This window comes from Schistocerca americana, chromosome X, assembly GCF_021461395.2.
Source record: "Schistocerca americana isolate TAMUIC-IGC-003095 chromosome X, iqSchAmer2.1, whole genome shotgun sequence".
NCBI classification, from domain to species: domain Eukaryota; kingdom Metazoa; phylum Arthropoda; class Insecta; order Orthoptera; family Acrididae; genus Schistocerca; species Schistocerca americana.
In genome coordinates this window covers 948,774,616-948,792,683 of record NC_060130.1, presented here as the reverse complement: position 1 = coordinate 948,792,683, position 18,068 = coordinate 948,774,616, and the positions used below count along the sequence as shown (strand labels likewise).

The 18,068-nt window shown below is 36.2% G+C and overlaps 1 protein-coding gene across 2 annotated transcripts in view; it reads right to left on the bottom strand.

Annotated features, from left to right (window-relative positions):
• Nucleotides 1–18,068, bottom strand: part of LOC124556468 (solute carrier family 22 member 7-like) — a 152,687-nt gene that overhangs the window by 73,405 nt on the left and 61,214 nt on the right. For both annotated transcript variants that reach the window (XM_047130420.1, XM_047130421.1), the window contains exons 4-5: nt 16,227–16,395; nt 10,125–10,346 (exon numbers count right to left, since the gene is read on the bottom strand). In XM_047130420.1, the coding sequence (XP_046986376.1) occupies nt 10,125–10,346; nt 16,227–16,395 (391 nt within the window). The remainder of the gene's footprint in view (nt 1–10,124; nt 10,347–16,226; nt 16,396–18,068) is intronic.

The following is an 18,068-nucleotide window of genomic DNA, read 5'->3' as shown; positions in this document are numbered from 1 at the left end:
ATATATGTTCAACGGTGGAATAAAACATTTTTATTTTTATTTATTATTATTATTATTACTACAGATGATTTTAAAAATATATGAAACATGAGATAATGTTATGCTAGGCTTCAATAATCCTCTTCAAGGTGGTACTTGATAAATGGAGATTTCTTACAGTTATAGATTAAACATACTGTGATCAGCCAGAATACTATGACCACTAACCTACTATTGATATAAACCCACCCAGGTGATAGCAGAATCACCTGATGAGGAATGACTGCTAGTAAGACACACACACAGTGCGTGTAGTATCAGTGAGTGTGCTGTCCATGTGTTTATTTATTTATTTGTTTATTGTCCTCTGAATCAATACTGTACATGACATGCACATGGTGATGCACAAACATACATTTGATTTTGGACATTATGATAATTTGCTGGCATGAAGTAATGTGCCAAAGTTTACACAAACATGAGCTTACATACATATTTTCTGAGAAGTTATGAACACACTAATTTATGAACACACAAATTACATACTCAGTTACACATTTGTATTTTAGTGCTGTATTCCTCTAACACATATACACAACAGTACCTGGTTGCATATTCTTTCTGCACTTAATTTGCTTAGTAGCAGATGATATAGATGCAAGATTTTTGCACATACTTGCATTAATGTTTTACTCTTTACAAAATTCTGTGCTGCAATTTGTTTCACGTTTATTTCCACCCATGTGGAGCAGAAATTCACATGCACTGCAGAAGCAATGATCAAGTAGGAATGATTTTAATTTTTTGTTAAATACAGTCAGGGACTTACTGTTTTTTTTTAATTATATAGATATATTTCTGATGGCAGGCTACTGAATATTTTAATGCCTTTTTTGAAGGGAGAGTTTTTAAAGTCAGAGGTGCATATTTCTTTAACACGGAGTTTCATTTTCCGTCTAGTACCATAGTCATGGACACTTACATTTTTATTAAATTTTGTAATATTACTTTTTACAAATTTGCATAGTTATAGTATATACAGGCTGCCAAGGGGTAGGATGAGCAACTTTTAGAAGAGAGGTGTGCAGCTATCAGTCGGCTTTGCCTTGTTCATTATTCTTATAGCTCTCTTTTGGGTGAGGAGAACGTTTGGGCTATGTGTAGAGTCTCCCCAGAATATAATACCATACTGCATTACACTGTGGAATTGTGCATAGTAGGCTGTGTGAACAGTTTCTGGGCTTGTGCTGTATGCGAGGATTCATAGGGCATAGCACACTTGGTTCAGCTTACTATTAGTTTCATTAATGTGTGTTTGCCATTTTAGATTATCCTGAATCCATAGGCCTAGAAATCTTGTTTCTGTATTTGGGGATATTTGGGAACCATGTAATTTCATATCAGGCATAATTTTATTTGATCTTAGGTGAAAGTTTAGGTAAGTGGTTTTCTTTGTGTTAACTATGAGCTTGTTTTTCTCAAACTTATCACCAAGTTCATCTGTATTTCTATTTATGGCCTCTTGGAGTTATGTTCATTTTCTTTGTTATGAGGATACTGGTATCATATGCAAAGTATGTACTGGTGCTGGCATTGATGCTTGACAGTAGGTCATTTATGTACACAAGGAAGAGCACTGGCCCAAGTATTGAGCCTTGGGGCACACCTTGTGTAATATTGCAATAGTCAGAGTAGTATGTTTCGATATGTCCTTGGTTGTTTTGATTTATTGACCATTTTTTGTTTCCCATTTGTCAGGTATGAGCTGAACCAGTTTAGTGGGGTGCCTCTGATGCCATATGACTCCAGTTTGTTGAGAAGAATCTTTTAGTCTATGACATCAAATGCTTGGACAAATCTAGGAAGATCCCAACTGCTTTTTGTCTTTTGTCGTGGATTTGTTTTTTCTGAAACTGTGCTGGGCATCAGATAGTATCTGGTTCTTATCAAGAAAATTTATTAGTCTTTGGTGACTTAATCTCTCCAAAAGTTTACCAAACACGGGTAACAGTGATATGGGTGTGTAATTTTTTGTGTTGAATTTTTCGCCTTTCTTAAAGATTGGGGTGACTTTAGCCACTTTCATGCATTTTGGAAATGTACCTGCCATCAACGATGAGTTGTACACATTTGAGAGTGGGAGAGCTATTTTGTTTATGCACTTTTTGATGATAAAATCTGGGATGTCATCGATTTCAGATGAGAATTTGTTCTTTAGGTACTTTGCACTTAGTAAAATTTCTTCAGGAGTAGTTTCCCAGAAGAATGTAGATTCTACAGGAGTTGTTATTTTGTTTTGTCTGTTGTGTGTGAGTTTGTTGATGCTTTGTAACAGATTTTTAACAATATTTTCATAGTAATTGTTGAAAATATTTTCAATTTCTTGTGGATTAGTAACTGTGGTGTTGTTGTGGATCAGGATAGTGTTTTCATGTTTACGTGGCTGTTGATTCGTTTCGTTCCTTATGATGTTCCACACTGCCGTGGTTTTTTTTGAGGATGTGCCCACATAGTTGCCATTTGCTGTTTGATTTGCTAGTACTATGACTTTTTTTAAGAATTTGACATATTTCTTGATATATCTTTCTTGAGATGGGGTGGCAATGGTGGTGTTATTTTTTAGATACTTCAACAGATCTCTCTTCCTTCTGCAGGAAATCTTTATACCAGTTGCTATTCATGGCTTCTTATTGGGTTCTTTTGATGTGGTGCATTTGAGTGTAAGAGGAAAGGTAATATTGAAGTGATATAGATATGTGTATAGAAATGATTCCATTTTGTTGTCTGTATCGTCTGCTTCATATACTTTGTTCCATGTTTCTGCAGCTAAGGAATCATTGAAGATTTTCATGTTTTCATTGCTGTAGTTTCTTACTGTAGTTGTGTATTTGTTGTTGCAGTCTAAAGGGAGAACAGTTGTAAGGTATAGGACTTGGCCACAGTGATCACTATAGCCCGTGTCCAGAGGTTCGACTCTGTGGTAGGGACAGTTTACAAATATTTGGTCGAGTGTGATTTTGGAGTTGTTTTTGCACCTTGTGGGGAATGTTACTGTGGGATTCAGACTGAATGAGTTAGTGAGATTCAGTAGGGATCCTTTCACACACCCTGTAGACTGGAAATCAACATTGAAATCACCACATAAAATTAGTACCTTTTTGTTTTGGTGAATTTTGTTTAGGAGTATTTCAAGGTTTTTTAGGAAGACACATACATTGCCTGTTGGAGAACGATAGATACATGTTATCTTTATATTTGCTTCTAGAGTTTCAATTACAGCTGCCTCAAAATCGTTTTCTTTATTTAAGTGGTCAAACTGGCCAAAACTTCTATAGTATATGGAATTTTTTATAAATATGGCAGCACCTCCACCTTTCTGGCTTTTCCTGCAATAGTGGAAAGCTAATGTGTAACCAGGTATGCTAGCTGAACTAATTTGGTCTGGTTTCAGCCAATGTTCTGTAATGCAAATGACATTTACATATTGTAGGTCTGCTATGAATAGGAATTCAATTTCTGCAAGCCTGTTTGTTATTGATTGCACATTTTGGTGGTATATGGAGAAGTTGTATGTATGTAGACACTGGCGGCTCTTTTTTATCACCTCTGCAGAGGTAGGGGGCTAGGCCATAAAAAAATTTCTAGATTTAACATCCTACCATTGTTCGTGTAACCTGTATAGTTTACACTGGTTTTTTCTTTGGGTGTAAGGTTTTTTTACAGTTATGTTTTGTTCCTTAAATCTAAGAGGTATTATAGGATCACTTTGTCCTTTCTTTTGCTCTACAGATTGTGATATGTGATTTGTAATTTCTCTTCTGCCAAGGTCATTCAAGTGGAACCTATGTCGTGTGTAGTGTTCTCTGCAAAATTTTCTAGCTTCAATTACGTTGGCATTTGCAAATTTTGAACAGAATCTATAGATTTGTGAGTTTGTGTTTGTTACGTCTGTGTTTACACGTGACCTGTTTGGAAGGTCGTGTCTAAAAAGTACGTCAACTAGGAACACTTTCTTTGAGGAAAAGCACAGTAGTTTGTTTCTTATTGTTTTTAGTAGATTCTGGCTGTTGTTGCAAGTGACATCGTTTGTTCCTGCTGCAATTACAACAAGTCAGAGGTGCATGTTTTTGGAGAATGGGTAAGACACATGATCTGTCTGAGTTTGACCAAGGACAAATTGTGATGTTCCAGAGGGTTGGCACAAGCATTCTGGAAACTACACAATATGTCAAGTGTTTGAGGAGTGCTGTGGTGAGTGTCTCCAACACATGGTGAAACTGGGATTAAACCGTGTCCAGTCATCATGGGGGTTGGGCGGCCACCCTTCATCACAGATGTTGGACGTATAGGTTGGGAAGACTGGTAAAACAAGACAGGCAGTGAATTGTGGGAGAACTAACATCACACTTTAATGCTGGGCGGAGTACAAGTGTGTCTGGACATGCAGTGCACTTTTTTACACACTCTGTTTTAATTTTTTTATGCCTTCACAATGCATTTTCTGTAATGGCACATTCTTTACCTGCTCAGTTCACTTAAATTATTTGAAGATTTACATTACTTGTATGTAACAGAATTTCTCTGTGGATATCCACATTTTACAATCAATGCTGTGCTGCTGTCTTCTCAATTGTGTTTCCCTGCTTTTGGGGTAGATCAATGACAGTGTTCACAAGAAATGCATTTTTTAAGCCTCTAAAGATCAAAAGATGAGGTAAGGTGTAATGCTTAGATTACAATCACTGTATATGCTCAAAAAAATGAATCATGTCTGGTGAATGAGAATTTCAGTTTATAGTGTGCTTAAGAAAGAAAACCAATAATAATTGTTACAACCACTGGTGTATGATATATGATTTTTCAGCTTGCAGTTGGTGAATCTGAGAGTTATTAGAGTTCAAGCTCTAGCCCCTATGCCTGGTTATAGAAATGAGAGTAAAAAAAGTCATTGGCCAATACTTTTCATATTTTGGTGTTGTGATGCATCTTTGAGACACGAGCTATGCTCCTCACTTCCAAACCTGCTCATGGCAACATCAGCTGTGCAAACACATCAGTTGTGAATAGTATAACTGACAACATCACATTACATGTTTGGCAACTCTTCGTCAAGCTACCTCCTGGATTGGCATGGAATTATTGTGCTAAATTCTTTTGCTGTTTCCTTGTCATCTTCATTACATAAGCTGAGTGATTTTTCACATAAGGTGCAACATCAGGTTATCAAATTTGTAGTTTTGTGTCTAAAATGTTGTTCCACAGAGAAAATACAACTACTCTTGTTTTTATGTTGCAAATTATTTATATTAGCCATCAGTACGTCAATGACAGACCAGGGAGCACAGCAATGGCTTGCTAGCACAGTGATAATATGATTTCTTTAAACTGCTAGGCTAAAAATGGTCAATGATATCTCAAGGAAACTTCTGCACTGTAAGTCTTCCCATAACCTTGATTCAGTATTTTATAGATTTGAAGGCGAAAACCTTATGAAATTCCTGAAGTGCACATTTTTCCTGCCTTGACCAGCAAAATTTAAATTTTTTTGTTAATAAATAATTTAATTAAATACTGCATGATGCTGAACAACCTGTTAAGGAGTAGACAACTTACTTTCGTCTGTAGGAGACTGAGACTTTGCCATGCAAGTGATAAATAGTGCTTCCAGACAAACACCCTACCTTGGACTTCCAGCATGTGAATTGAATGTAAATTATGTTCCTGGACATAATTTAATTTTGTGTTATGTAAATATCATTTACTATTTAGGCTAAATCATCTGACAGAGAGATATAGCTGAAATGCTTAATGGCAGTTAAATGAAGTTGTTTGACATGTTTTGAACTCTGGTAGGCTATTGTAAAGGTAGAATGTCGCATTTGAGATAGGTCCTAATAACATCAACCTGTCTACTCATACTGCTGCTCATCAGCTCTTGCTTACATGAAAAACTATGGGCCATATAAATAAAACATAAAGGAATGACAAATGGCTATCTAGGCTAACAACCCCACTGTTGGTATTGCCATGGAAGAACTTGACAAAGTACTTAGGAATTCAAAAAAATGCTAAATGACCATTTTAGGTGATGTGGGAATGGAACAGATTAAACCTTCAGGCCCAAAGGAAGTTCATTACATCTATTAGTTGATTTGTGTATGAGTGATGAACATTTGAGTCCAGATGCACACACAGGAATTTACAGCTGTTTGCTTTCATCACTGTTATCCCACATACATTGTTTGTACATGAGTGCTGTGAGCTGCCAGTCACAAATATTAGCAGCTGGGATTTGCTTACAGTGATCTTTAGTCCTTGAGAATGGAAATACATCTTGACTCTAATACACCATTAGTTTCTGAAAATTCCACATCCTCACAGTCTTTACCATAGAACAAAGCCCAGATATCATCAGTATAATTTACACTGTGTTAGTTAAAGGGAGAAACAATGCCATTAATGTAAGCTAGAAAAAGGAATGGGCCAAGAATTGAGCCTTATGAGGTTCCTTGTATCACTGCTCCATTTCTAGATTTGAAAGCTAAAATCTTATCATTTTAATATGTAAGTTCAGTACACTGTTCCTGATACGTTGTTAGGAGGGCCTAGACGTTTAATTGGCACATCATTTATATTCTACAGCCACAGACTTTTTAAGATAAGTCCATAGTTTACAGAGCCAATAGCTTTCTTCAAGTCTAGAAATATTCCAGCAGTGTTCATACACATTTCTATGTTACTGTACACTTCATGGAAGAAACTGGTAATAGCAGTAGCCATGCTTAAGTCTTTCCTGAATCCATGCAGTGATTCAGTAGGCATTTAGTGTCTGGACAAGAAGGCTGTGAGTTAGGACAGGATAATTGTTTCAAATATTTTACTGAAGGTGGGTTGATATTAGTCTCCCTTACTTCCCTTCTTATGGACTGGCTGAATTACACTTATTTTTAAGGCCTTTGATTATGAGTTTTCACTAATAATACAATTAATGTGTTGTATCATGGTATTTTTGCCTGTCTTATACATATTTCACACAAGATGGTTAATTTTGTCATGGCTGGCCCTTCCAAGGGTGATATCAGTTATGAATAAATTATGTCTATCCCAGAAGTCTTGTTTTGGCTAAGGTCTCTCAGTTCTCTGTCAAATTCATTTCACAGCATCATTTCTCTCATCTCGTCTTCATATAATTCCTCTTCTCTGCCAATAACATTTCACTCAGCCTTGTTTCTCTCATCTAGACTTAAAATATATTCCTTCTACTTTTCAGCTTTTCCTTCTTTCTTTAGTGCTGGTTTGCCATATGAGCTCTTGATATTCATATAGCTGCTTTTCTTTTCTCCAGAGGTCTCTTTAATTTTCCTATAGGTGGTGTATATCTTTCCCATTGTTATGTGCATCTACAGCCTTGCATCTGTTCTCTAATATTCCCACTTGAACATTTTGCACTTTCTGTCACTCTCATGTTTTACGTGTCTGTATTCCCTTTTGCCTCCTTCATTTGGTGTAGTTCTATATTTTCTTCTGTTGTCAATTAAATTAAATACCTTCTGTGGTATGCAGAGATTTCTAGTAGGCTTTTCCTTTTTACCTACATTATCTTCAACAACTTTCCCTATTTCATGTCTCAAAGCTACCCATTTATTTTCTATTGCATTCCTTTCCCCCGTTTTGGTCCACTTTGTCTGATGCTCCCTCTGATACTCTCAAAAACCTCTGATTCCTTCAGTTTATCCTAAATTACTTAGATATATGCAATGTTTTCACATTCAGTCTGCAGTTTACAAGCAATAACTTGAAGCCAGGATCCACATCTGCCAATGGAAATACTTTACAGTTTAAAATCTGATTCTGAAATCTCTGTCTTACCATACTTTAATTAATCTGAAACCTTCCAGTGTCTGCAAGTCTCTTCAATATACATACTATTCTTTCCTGATTCTTAAACCACGCATTAGAAATGATTAAATTATGCTATGTGCTAAATTTTATCAAGTGGCTTCCTCTGCCATTCCTTTTCCCCAGTCAGTGTTCTCCTGCTACTTGTCCTTCTGTTCCTTTTACTACTACTGAATTAATGTCATCCATCACAATTAAATTTTTGTCTCCCTTAACTATATGTATAATTTTCTTTGTGTCATAATACATTCTTTCAGTCTCTTAGTCATCGGCAGAGCTAGTTGGCATATAAATCTGTACTACTATGATGGGTCTTGGAGTCATGTCTGTCTTAGCTATTGTAATGTGTTCATTACACTGTTCACAGTTGCTTATATGCACTTCTATTTTCTTGTTCATTGACAGGTATACTCCTGCAATTCTTTTTATTGTTATATAACCCTTTACTAACCTTACTAAAAGTCCTGTACTTTCTGCCACTGCTTTTTACTAATTCCCACTACATCTGACTTCAACCTATCCATTTCTCTTTTCAGATTCTCTAACTTACCTATCCTGTTACTGGATTTAACATTCCCCACTCCAACCTGTTGAATGCCAGTTTTGTTTTTCCTGATGATGACATCCTTGTGAGTAGCACCACCGGGAGTTCTGAATGGGAAGTGAATTTACTTATGGAATATTTCATCCAAGAGGATACCATCATCATTACAATACAGCGGAGATGCATGTCATCATGAAAAAGAAAGAGCAGCTGTAGTTTCCCTCAATTTCAGGTATTCACAGTACGAACACAGCAAGGCCATTTTGGCTTATGGTGCAAGGCCAGATCAGTCAATCATCTGTGTTGTTGCCACTGAAGCTAATGAGTAAGCTGCTTGCCCTCTTCAGGAACCACATGTTAGTCTGGCTTCACCACTGATACCTCTCCATTGTAGTTTCATCTACAATACAGTTCTTTTTAGTGTTTAGCCATGCAGGCCTCCCCACCTTGGCAAGGTCCATCTGTATTTCAGAGGGCTGGCAGAGCCTGCTGTAATACATAAAATCTGTCAAAAATGGACATTTCACTACATGATTTGACTCAAAGTGAACATATTATTCTTAGATCCTAGATTAGTTGCCATTTTTCTTATTCCATTTTTAACACCATATCATTTAACAAGAATAAAGATATTACATGCACTGTTTCGTTGGTTTTGCTTCATTTTGTCAGTGTCTTGCACTATTATTCACTGTATGAAAGTGTGTAAGATCACTTTTTTTGAAGATGTATGGTTAAATTATTTTCTATAAAGCAAATTAGATAAGATTTTGGAAGATATATGGTTCAAGAATTTGCTATGAAGCTTTCATAGAAACAGTTAATTGATTTTAGTATTTTATCCATCCTCAGCAACTGTAATTGTATATGATGAAATAATAATCAACCAGTTGCACAAAAGAAATTTAATTTCTTCACCAGTTTCATGCAGATAGTGCCCTACACCAGTAAAGAAATTAAATTTCCTGTATGCAACTGGTTGTTATTGTCCATTGATGTTTTTCTTATGCAGTATTTTGTGTATTTGGAAAAACTTGTATAATCAGCAAACAATTCTATCTTTACGTATATGCATAAAAGAACTGGTTGATCATTAGTTTAGAAATAAAAATGAATGGTTTGATGATTTAATGTCAAGGAATTCTTTGATAAATATTTTCTCATTTTTTCACTGATAGTGTTACACTTGTACCTTCTTTGGTCATGGCTTTCAGATCTTGCACCTAACACATGGAAAAATAAATTCTGATGGCAAATTCATAATTTCAGGATCAATACATATTACTGGAACTACCTACAGTAGAAGAAAAGAACTGTACCAGTACATCCATTAATGTAACACTTTGATTGATTTCTTAATGGGCCCAATGACAGGGGTCAGTTAGTAATTAATTTTAGTTCTTTTTCAAGCACCACTGGTTTTATAGGTACATGTACAGCCTTGTGAACTGTAGTTATAACCCACCCACTCCAATCCATCCCATGGAAATCTGTCAATCACAAAGTTATTATACTCAGGTTCTAACAATAAATTTATCTGTGTACAATGCACAAACTTTAAGCATTTCTTTTATGCTTTACTATTTTTGCAGCAATTTAAGACACATATCCTGTTATAATTTTTAGAGTTCCATTTGTATATTCCCATTTATATATTCATAAGTTAGGAAATTATAACTCAAAGTACCAAAGTTCAACATACCGGCTCCAAATGAGAAGCAGTGTATTCTTTAATAGAATTTTATTCAAAAATATAGTCTTCAAACTAAGTTTTCCTGTTGTTTGTTTAGACAGATTCTTCAGTTTGATGAGAGTATCATCTGGCAATACCCTACCATTTGTCGTAGCAACACCCCGAAGCACTTTAAGAGCCCTTTCTGGATGCCCCTTGGCAACACACCAACGTGGAGACTCAGGCAGATACCTATAAAAAATTATGTTATAGTATTTTTGGATTCTTTGGGGTACAAGTATGTATTAATCATTACACAGAACTAGAAATGCCATAAGGGTTCTGAGAATCAATTAAATCAATGAAATAAGCATTTATGAAAAGTATTTAACAAAAGAGTGTGCTAATATATGTTCATTAGTTGTTTTTTCCAATTATAAATGCCTAGTATCATATGCAATGTTATTATGACTCAGAATTACTTTAATACCATATATTCTGTCAAAAAGGAACAGCTTTTTATAAAAAAACATGCAAAGTATACAGCTGCATTAATTAGTGAATACCAGATACTAAGTGCTGTTAACTGTTAAACAGATAAGATTACCAGTATCAATCATAAAGTATTATTGAAGCAGTAGTTTTCCTTTTGCTCTTTCAATACATTCCTTAAAAAATAGCATAATTAAATTTTGCCACCTTATTATATTCTGTCACAGATATTAAACTTGGTTTATCAGATTGTTTATTTTGATAATAGCTTATTTCCATAACTTTCTACTTGTAGCTCATTCTAATGTTAATTTTTGACTGCACTTTTCTCACAAGGAACCCACTGAGTGCATGGTCACAAAAGGCCAGTGATGTTTATAACATTTGATGCCCCACATATTGTCTACCATGCAATCACAATATTGGCTGCTAATGGCAACATGGGACAGGACAGGAGGCATCCAGTAGTCAGCACAGCATGAGCCTTTGGAGCATAGTTGAACCACTTGGTTGATGAGTAACTAGCTACAGTGTTAGTGGTGTTGATACAAAGCAGACAAATGGTAACATTACACAAAGCAGTCATTGCCTTATATCTACAACAACAGTTGCCAAAGTTGGCATTTCATCGGAAAGGAATTCCAGGAATTTCTCAGAGTGAAAAAGAAATGGCAGCTTAAATATTAGCATTTCTGCAAGGTAAGTCGGTGGAATTTGTAGTGTTATATACACTTTACTGTGCAGACAATGTACATGAGAAGTACAGTGATCATTATACGTGCTTAACAAGTAGAAGTGGTAATGAAACAGGTGTTAAGCCATGTAGTTCAGCATCCTTATTGGGCAGGGTGCCGCAATTCATGTCTCCAGTGAAACATAGTGAAGGACAATCATTGTCTAAGGTACGGGTTCTACACACAGTTTTGTACATGGAAGATCATCCATAGCATCATATAAGAACAATTAAGAACATATTTTGAATAAATTTGCAGCAATACAACTATGTAGTGTATAAGAAAAACTATGAATATTCAAGAAAGGACAAGGCACACTTGTTACAAAAATGGGTTTTGGCACATTTCATGGATGTTTGATGCAGTTTACAGGAGGTGACCTGCTACATTATGCATGTCAGACTTCAGATGACATAGATTATAGAGATTTCAAGGAAAGGAGTGGATGGTTATGTAACTTCAAACAGTGCTATAGAATTGGAAGATGTAAGATAATGAAATTTCAAACAAAGCGTCATCTTTATGATGCACAGCAAACTGCGGAATCAGCCCAAAAATTTGTAGATGAGATAAACAAACTTATCCCATCATTCATTAAGGAAGTTGTCTTCAACTCTGAGGTATCAGCCTTTGAAGAGGAAATGCATACGAATGGAAACCTGGAAATTAGAGGTACCAAGAGAGTTGTACCAAGATCAGCAGTGCCATAACACATTCATATACAATTATGCCAAGTGTTAGCCTGGATGTTAAATTGACTGAAAAGTAATTTATTGTGCTGCAAGAAGATGGATGTGTTCTTCCTTCTATGATTCTTTCTTGTGTGCGTGATCTTGCAGGGGGACTACGGAATATTTATTTCACAGTAAGCAAGTGTGGGAAAATGGGCAAAAAGATCAATTATGGTAAGGGCACTGCTTTTGTCCAATAGCTGGTTAAAATAACTTGCTTTTGTCTGGTTTCTGATCTATGTATAAAAATAATACTCCTTTATAGCAAAATACCCCTCCTGAAAAGTGTGTGTCATTGCAGTTCATAATAACATAATAACTGGAACTGCTGGACAAATTCAGCCTCTGGATGTTTGTTTTCTCTGTGCCTATAAAAAATATTATTGGACTATCTGCAGCTACACCTTAAAAGACAGCCAGTTTCATGATAAGCTCCAAGACAGACTGTTTGGTATTCAGTTGCATGCCATTACATTCCATCAGTTCTCATCACCCTGTTACATCAATATGATTTTGTACACATTCTTTAAGAGTGGATGCCTGGTTGAACATTCTGCATGACTGGTAGCTCCCAAGGAATTTGCCTTTGATCTTGATGGTATGAACCTCTATGGTCATTGTGGTGTGCTATTTTTCATTCAGTGTTCATGGTGCAAGATGATGGTTTGTTTTGAACACTTCTTGAATGTCGATGCTGTACATTTTGTGAAGTGTAATACATACGTCCCATAGAAGGTTGATCTCTGCACATCCCAGACACTCATTTTCTGTTGCCTTTCTAATGGAAATGGTGAGTCATTAGCAGCTAATATTTTTCCTATCATAATTGTTAACAGGACTCTTTCAAATGAACCTTCCTAAAGATTGAACTTGCAACTTCCCATTCAAGTAGTTCCTTGTCAGTTTGCTTCTCATCACTAACATTTCAGCAAAAAATTTTCCAGCTATTTAACACAATAATAAAAAGCTCTGATTGGTTACAAGCTTTTTGTAGTGGAAGCAATGCAAGACATATAGTCATTTTTTTAAATGTGTGACATCTTCATTAAAGTTCAGACAGTAAAATGTGATAGTAAATGTTTTGTAAACTATTGCCATTACTGAGTTTATTTATATCCAGTTTTATGCCCTTATAATTTTCTCCTTAACATAACTGAACAAGATTTAGCATGGGACTATATATTTGTCTCAATTCTGTTTTCATCTTGAACATTTCATAAAATTCAACCTGCAGATTGGTGGTCTAGAATGTGAGAGGTTGCTAACACACAAGTTGTTAGAATAGATTTTTTGGCATACTTGAATATTACTACCAAAGCAGTACATTACATCAGTTAGTGGCAGCCAATAGCACACCCACGTGAGCCAAATGCCTGAAGTCAAAGATTTTTCTGTGCATAGTAGTTGCTGGAAATCTAGAAAATGCCAAAGAAATTAAGATGACTGGAAGAAAAGAAAGGCAGAAGTATGGAGAAACTTGGACTACACTACATGAGTGCAAAAAGTAACATATCCACTCCAGCAAAGAAAGAAGACAGTAGCTACAATTTCTCTGTGAAGTCTTTGAAAGCTAACCTCAGCTGGTGTAAAAATCACACACTTATAGTGAGTAATAAGGACAATCTCTTTACTGAGTTTTATAAACTAAGAAACTAAAATCTGCAAACTGCTTCTTTGTGCCATCTTGCATGTGGTACAGCAGGGTGCACAGAACAAGTGCTGATTTTGACAGTGGAAGTCAAAAAAATCTATTGAATACATATTGTGAATTTTCTTTCAGTGACATTTATGCTAAAGGAAATTGTGATATTTTAGCAATATTCTGGCAGTATTTATCTACTACCTGAGGAGTCCAAAATACACTAATATCTGACATTCATCATGAAATGCCTAATGACATTGATTATTCTGATGGCAAGTCTCATAATGCACAAACATTAGAAAGCAGAGAAGCTGTAACAGCCTGCAAATTTTCTCCTCATGTTGATCGAAGAGGGAAGCATGGCAAACAAAAGTCAAAGTTTATCAGTTTAGAAAATGGACATAAAGCATAGTTTCTTGAGCAAGATGACGATCTTTAATAGTTCTGTGTGGTTAGCCTCAGCTGAATGGCCATTACAAAGTTAGTGACTGATGATCAGTTGTGATACACAAATGCACAAAATTTGTTTATGGAACAGAAGCATTTATTGTCTGTTGAAGTCTTTCAAGAAACTGAGAGCTCTGAATTTATGTGTTGTTTCTGCAAGTACGCTCTCAACTGCATGAGCAAGATGGAAGAGCAAAGTGAAGAACAGTATAAAGACTCAGTTATAATAGCAATTTCCATAATTTTTAAAGTCCTGGGGGCAGGTCAGCTATAGCATTCAAATAGTATCATCATTTTATAGCATATTGCCTACGAGCTGAGCTCTAGAAGGATGCCCTTTGTTAGCACTAAGAAGAATAGAACCACTAATAGCATCAGTATACAGCAGAACAATAGGTCACAGCTTCACTTCCCTGTTTCTTTGATCCACCAAAATAGTGTTCTCCATAATAAGAGAGTTTATGTGCCCATCATTGATTATTTCTGTCTGCATTAGTAATACAGAATGTAGTTTAATAGGTGCAAATAAAAATCAATCTAATCATGAGCATGATGCTCTAGAAGTTTTATGTCCAAATCTGTAGTTGTTTCACATTCCATATTTGGCTTTATTTGTCACATTTTAAATAAGTCACACTGCTAAGATACTGCCTCACCTTTAGTTCTATTGAAGGGGAGATCATAATTGAACACACAACTGTGAGAATTCCAAGAGTTAAACAATGTCCAGTGTATCAGCTGTATGTTTATCAGAAGTGTCAATTTGAGTGGAGTATCCTTCCTTCAATAGGAATACTTAGAGGTTATGTTCAACATTGTCTCAGACATAAGTCTGTCATCAGGATGTGACTAATTGATGCCCTAACTGTTCCATTCAATCTAAATACAATAAGACTAAGGATGATTTTCTCTTTACTAGCAACTATTCCCTATGGTACTGATAGGGATTTCAAATCCCAAAGAGAGATAGTTATATGTATAGATACAACTTTATTCCATAGAATCACAGTGAGGAGATCCTCAAGGATGTAGAACATGTCACTAATACACTCACTACATACTTACAAAAGAGCAAATGAGTTAATGTTCCTTCCATAGGTGCTAAATGAAATGGTTCTCAAGGTTATGAATGATCAAATTTTGGTATAAAACACTAGTAAGGCACTGAGCGGACTAATCAATAAGTACAAAAAGCTATGGATGGAGTTTACATTATGTCTCCCACATAAAAGAAGAGGGCATGTATTAAAATTATTGCGAGGAATTAAACATTTGTGAATTAATAAATCTGGGAAACCCTATGCCTCAATGAAATTTTAGATTATATTTCCAAGAAGGGAGCCAGTAGTTACAATGATCTGGCATTTTCAGTAAGCACTGTTAACTAGACAACTCATACCAACAGTAGATGCTAGAGTGCCGTGGCCTGATAAATGCAGACCCAATTGAAGAAAACTGCCTATAATTGCTAACTTGTCTACTTCTGATTTTATATAACGAGGAACTCACATTCGCAACTGATGTAGAAAATCTTTTGATGACAATTTTTATCTTGCAGACTGTATGCAGTGCCAAGTGATTAACACCTGTTAAGGCTGATGATGATGCTGAACTGATAATACACAGATAACTGTAGTTGTAACAGGACAGATTTCTGTGTGTGTGTGTGTGTGTGTGTGTGTGTGTGTGTGTGTGTGTGTGTGTGTGTGTGTGTGTGTGTGTCTATATATATATAGTAACAACTCATTGGGGAAGGAATGGTGAACATTGTTAATGTGTAAGTACTCGACTCCTCGTTCCTTTCCCTTTCATAACAGTATTTCTAATTCTAACAGCCATTTCACAGTTTAATGCTTATTGTGGGATAAATTTTATGACAGAAATTTGTATTATTTAGTGAAAACCTACTCCAATTGCCATTAAAAACTCTGTTGAGTCCACTACTAGTTTTGGCTTTCCTATTAGGCTACTTTCAAGTGGAAAAGATGAAGAAACAAAGCTTACATATGAATAATTTCAGTATAGAGCACACAGAGAAACTAATAAAAGAAACTTGTCTTTTAATACTACCAGATTTTAATATTACCTGATAAAAAATAAAGGAATGGCACACAATACTGCTGCTACCAGCGTAAAGTAAACCCAGTTTCTCAAAATCCAGGCTATCAGTATTATACTAATAGTTCCCATGGCAAAACAGAGAGACAACCTAAAATTATTGGCTGATCGATGCCTGATGCCACACAACTCTATTCCTGAAATGAAAAAAGCAGAAGACATCAATGTTGAGTGAAACAAAATATTTAAAGCTACACTGTTATAATGTCAAGTTGAACACATATATTTCAAAAAACGACACAACACATGTAAGCCACAGAGTAACTTGACAAAGCAAGACATGTGAACACGGTAACATTCAAATCAGCACTGAATCCAAGTCTGGCGGCCGCTGGCTGCCTGGCCACGTAGGTGGCACGGCTGCTGCATGGCTGGTGGGCAGTGCCGCATATAGAGGATGCACGTAACTGCGCGGCGGAACTTTGAAAGATGGGCGAGTCACAACATAAACGATATATATATGGAGCAGATCTGACAGTAGCTAAAATAATGTGATTGTGTGATTAAATTACAAGCTCAAACATATTTGACAATAATGCAGTTGAATGTTCTTTGTTATTTTTTCTAACTGATTACATATTTTTAAAGCTTCAGTGTATCAGGACCTGGCTTTGTAATGTAGATTCACACTGTTGTAAGTGCTGCCATCATGTGATTCACTTCCAACTTTGTGACCATTACAAACAGTAAACAACCAGTTGTGCTCCAGTTGTAGACCAGTAAGCAGCTACCTGCAGCAGCAGCATGTAATTTCTATACTGCATTTAATTATTAACTTTTTTATGTACCCAGCTGGGGCCCATACGATGTTGTGAACATGTTCAGAAATGTTCCTAACACAGCTGGTGGGATAACTTGTGCCACTTGTCTGTCTGTGACAGTCTGATAAACTGTGTCTGGTTGGTAGCAAAATGGGTTACACTTGCTACCAAAATTGCCCAGAGAGTCAGCACTCATTACATATCGTTCATGTACATAAGGATGTTCCCAACACAGCTGGTGCAATAACTTGTCCCATTGTGTCTGTCTGTAACAGTCTCATAAACAGTGTCTTGTTGGTAGCAAAATGAGTTACACTTGCCACCCAAATTGTCGAGAGGGTCAGCACTCATTATATATTTTTCATGTACATGAGGGTCATTGTTGGCACCAACAGCACAGTACAGAAGAGTGTCACTTTCGTATTCCACAGAAAATGTAGAGTTTTCCAGATGATTTGGAGAACTGCACTCAGAGTTCACCAGAATTGTAATTGTGTGATGGGTCTATTGTTAGCATGTAAGTCATGAGATAAAGCATGCAGAGTAATCCACGGTAGATGCTGATATTCATTGTGACATCACCAATGTGGGGAAGATCCACATGGGAATACTTGTACTGGAACAATGTAGGGATTAATTGCATTTATTGCTGGTATCACAATACACTGGAGACTGCATGCACACACAGCTATTGTTCAGGGTGAACTGCTAGCCTAAGATAGTGCCCTTGCGGAGCTCTGCCACATGGTCCAAAGAGTTTGCTAAGGGAGTCAGTGTTGAGCCACCATGAGGGAATCCCTATAAAGCAGAAAATTGTTTCATAATATAGTTCCTATAATTTCAGTGATTTCCTGGTTATCCAGTCAATAGCTAAACAGACTTGCTCCTTTGATCTCTGTAATTTCATGTCCACTACTTTTGCTACCTCTCCTGTTATAAGGTAAAATACACTGAAGAGCCAAAGAAACTGGTGCACCTGTCTAATATCATGTAGGGCCCCCACGAACATAGAGAAGTGCTGCAACATGATGTGGCATGAACTCAACTAG